Here is a 4,227-nt window from a genome sequence, read left to right on the forward strand (position 1 = left end):
TCGGGGCCCTGGGAGGCCTGGCCTCTGCTGAGCCACGTCCCCGCCCCAGGCCTTTGCGGAGGAGCTGCACGCGCGGGTGCGCACGGAGCTGTGGGCCTACTGCGGCGGCGAGCAGCTGGGCTTCGCCGACCTGCGCCAGCTGCGCTACGGGGGCATCCGCCCGGCCCCCGGCTACCCCAGCCAGCCCGACCACACCGAGAAGCTGACCATGTGGGAGCTCGCCGACATCGAGCGGCACACAGGTGCGTGCGGGGAGGCGGCGTGCCCCGCCCTCCTTATTCTGTTGGGCAGATACCCTTTTATCTAAGGCTCGGTCGTGGCGCAGGTGGTTCTAACGTAACAGGCTTGTAACGAAATCGTACCCTGTTCTTCTTCACCTCTAGCTGTTTGTTCTAGTATTTTACCTTATTATTATTGAAGAGTCTTACATCACCAGTTTTAGGTTTACCAATTTTAACTGGAACAGATGGGAGTTTGGCGTACTGTACTGTATTGCTCTGCTGCCCTCCTGTTTCGGGTGTGTCACCGTCTTTCCTGTCCCTTGGTGACCTTCGTAACCTCTGGTGGCAGCCTTCACGGCCTTTCTCAGTTGCTTGCTGGCTGTGTCTCTGGACAGTGGCCTTGAAGAAGCTGCACCCTTCCCTTCAGCACTCCCAACCCCCCTTCTACACTGCTGCCAACGCGCGTTATGATGTTCACGGCCTTAATCCCAAGCGTGTGGCCACGCTGATGAAGCCGAGGGGCCTAGATGGCAGCGAGGAGCTGTGAGGCTGTGTCGACTGCGTTAGCGGGGAGGGCTCGGGTATCCGGGGTCACAGTCGGGGATGGGAGCCCCGTTTCTGCCGCAGGCGGGGTGAGCTTTGACAAAGGCCTATTCTCCGTCTCGCCGTTTCCCTGTCCACAGATGAGAGGCCGGGCCCAGGGGCCCCGATGCACCCTTTGAGTTCCACACTCCCAAGAAAAGTGTCTTTTCTAAGTACCGCTGTCGGCCCCTTCTTACTGAGACCCGACCGTCAGTCACCCTAGTGGCAGTGGCCCCACAGGAGCCCTTGGAGGCTCAGCCGGTGTTCTCACCTCCAGGGTTGGAGCTCCTGGTCTGAGACGGTCCAGGCTTGGGAGCCGCTGGGGCCTCTGGACCTGACCTTGGAGGTCTGTGGTCCGAGTACAGAGTCTTTTCCAGGCATCTCCTCTGGTTTAGAGGAGATCCGTGTGTCCTGAATTTGTCCTTCCCTGTGGCAGGAATTCGCTAGACTAGTCTGGTCACATCTTCCATTCTGTGTCCTGAGTCCACCTGGAAGGCCTGAGTTCATGTTCGTTCACTCGTTCAACAGCGTTTATTGGGCTTCTGAGTGCCAGGCCCTGTGCTGGGCACTGCGCAAATGAGCATTTCTCCCCGGTCTCCAGGCATCAGGCTCACGGAGTCCCTGGCCATGGCCCCTGCGTCCGCCGTTTCCGGGCTTTACTTCTCCAACTTGAAGTCCAAATATTTTGCCGTGGGGAAGATTTGCAAGGATCAGGTAAGCTGGCCGTTTGGTTGTCCGTGACTTCCCAAGATGCCTGTCTCGTTTTAAGTGGAACTGTGGAGCCTATTTTATTTCATATCTGAATGAGAATAAAACGAGAGGGAAAGGGTGAAATTTATCTCAGTTAAGCTGTTCATTCGATTTTAACTCATCACCCCAGTTCTAGCTCCCCCATTCATACACAGACCGCGCACGCGCACACAGGTGTACACACGCACACGCGCGCGTGCACACACACACACACACACTCATCCCACCCCCAGCCAGCTTCTGAGTATCAGGCAGTTCCTACATGTTGCCTTCCTGCCCGGAGAATAGGCAGCTTAACTCGGTGGTTTGCTGTTAAGACGAGAAATGGAAGGCACTTCATGTTTCTGGGCAAATCCTGTGGAAACTTCAGTTCAAAAAGTCTTACCACTTTGGTCTGATAAGCTGCTTTCAATCTTTTGCAGATTGAGGATTATGCTCTGAGGAAGAACATGTCTGTGGCCGAGGTGGAGAAATGGCTTGGACCCATTTTGGGATATGATACAGACTAATTTTTTGTTTGTCACCTTTCCTGTACTCGACGATCTTCAGGGAAACGTAGTCCGGAGTGCCTTAAAGGTCACGGCGACGGCAGCAGCACACAGGCCCGTCTGCATCTGGGTGACGCTTGTGCTGCTTCGACTGCGGACGGCCGGCGGGGCCTCATGGAGGAGCAAGGTCTTTGTCCTCCACGAGGCCCTCGATAGTGGCCCTGTCCCTGGTCCCTGGAGCACTGGGACAAGCTGGAGATAGAGGTCTTTTGCATTTCAAAGCAAGTCGTCTTGCTTTTTCATTTTTACCTGCGATCTAGGAGGCCACTTGTTCTTTTCTTCTCTTAGAAAAAAGCCCAGAACTCAGTCGAACAGAGCACGTGACCCCGTGGCAAAGTGCCGCTGTGAGAAATGGGGCACCCTGATCCAGGCGGGGGCAGCGGTAGACTCCGACCGGGAGGGGAAGCTGAGCTCTGCTCCCTTTCCGGAGACCTCGTTTCCCACAGCCTCGGCCGCCTCTCACTGCCGGCTTGTCAGACACTCGGGCTGTTGCTCCGATGTGGCCAAGCACGGCAGGTTCTCCGAGCATTTTGCCGCCTCGTAATTCCGCATTTCCTAGCGCTGAGGGGAAGATGGAGGTGGCGCGCGAGAGTGGCCTGTCAAGGGCAGTTCGCGTCCGAGGTCGTTTTCCAGACCAGAGCGGGCTCTCAGTGAGCAGCTCGATTCCGCTCGGTGCTGGCTTTTCCGCGCCGCCCCGAGCCCAGACTCACAGCGTTTGGACCTGGCACGCTCACTCGTTCTTCGCCATTTCCGGGGGAATGGCTAAGAACGGTGGCTTCGGAGGCGACACACCTGGCTTCAGATTCCAGCTTTGCCACCTGCTCGCCGTACGACGGAGGTGGATCACTTAAGCACTCCATTCTGTTTTCTCGTCTGGAAAATGCGGCCAGCCACACAGCTTACCGTCGCGTGGGCGTGGGTGTGGGGTCGGTGAGATGCGTGGAAGGCAGGTAACGGGGCCGGGCACGCAGCACGTGCTTAGTAAACTGTCGCTCTGTACAGGTCTGTGGGTCACCCCGTGGGCTCGGCAGACAGGAGACACTCGGGGGGGAGGGAGAGCTTGGGAGAGGTGAGAAGACTCGGGAAAGCCTGTGGTGATGACCCCGGTGCCTGAGAACCCTGATTAACACTCACTGGGACAGAGAGGCTGCCTCCTGTGTCACATGCACCTCTCATGGTACAAGCTGGCCTTGCCCCACAGCAGTTACCCCAGATGTACGTTTGGGCACTTTGGAGGTCAAAGGGGAGCGCACGTAGGCGATGGTGATGCTGCATGCCTGTGGTACAATCGTGTCTGTAGAGTGACACGCCTTTTCAGGCTCGGCGTGCCCTTGATCCCTGTGCTCTCCTTAGGAACGTAGAATTTGTGCTGGATTGAGAGCGAGGCTCGGTTTCCCGAGACCCTTATTTTCTGCTCCATAGCAGGTCTGTTACTCTAGGCTTTGGTACATTTTCCTGTGAAGAAGAATAACCTTCGAATATAGTCACACGCTGCGTAGCGACACTTCTGTCAACGACAGACCCGTGAGATCACAACGGGGCTGAAAATTCCTGCCGCTTAGTGGTGTGGTAGCCACTACGATGTCATAGCTTTGGCTTAGTTGAATTATTTCAATAAATTCAAAATATTAAGTAAAAAACATTTTGTAACCTGACGTGATTGACTTTTTTAATCCTGTTGAAATGAACACAGCAGGACATTTGAAGAATTTCAGTGAAAAACATGTGAGTCTTAAAAGTGCTTGGTTATTTTCTAAATAATGCAACTCTTTTCAGAAAAGGCAGCAATTAGCTCTGAGACATATTTCAGTGGCTCGTCTTACGTAAAGCCTTCCGTCCACTTAACGTTGCTGTGGGCTAGTGCAAACCGCCGTCCTAAAGCTGGAGGAAGCTGGGGGTGGGCAGTCCGGGGGAGAGCTGGTCCTCAGCAGAGCCACGCTGGCTCCTGGGCTGCAGAACCCCCTCAGCCTCCACTGTGCCTTCCATCAGTTAAACCTTGAGTAAAGTTACTGATGACTGTCAATGAGTGGACATCCGCCTCAGAAAGACCGAACTGGTGAGTTAGATGATGGAAGGAGATGGGCACATCCGCAGATAAATTGTTGAGTCCACCTCAGTCCACCTTG

At 55.1% G+C, this 4,227-nt stretch overlaps 1 protein-coding gene across 1 annotated transcript in view; it reads left to right on the plus strand.

Annotated features, from left to right (window-relative positions):
* Positions 1–3,756, plus strand: part of MTR (5-methyltetrahydrofolate-homocysteine methyltransferase) — a 90,215-nt gene extending 86,459 nt beyond the window's left edge. Inside the window, exons 31-33 of the mRNA XM_025039066.1 lie at positions 50–242; positions 1,405–1,517; positions 1,976–3,756. Coding sequence (XP_024894834.1) covers positions 50–242; positions 1,405–1,517; positions 1,976–2,062 — 393 coding nt within the window. The 3' untranslated portion in view covers positions 2,063–3,756. The remainder of the gene's footprint in view (positions 1–49; positions 243–1,404; positions 1,518–1,975) is intronic.
* The last annotated feature ends 471 nt before the right edge of the window (positions 3,757–4,227 follow it).

Source organism: Pteropus alecto, unplaced genomic scaffold, assembly GCF_000325575.1.
Source record: "Pteropus alecto unplaced genomic scaffold, ASM32557v1 scaffold189, whole genome shotgun sequence".
Lineage (NCBI taxonomy): Eukaryota > Metazoa > Chordata > Mammalia > Chiroptera > Pteropodidae > Pteropus > Pteropus alecto.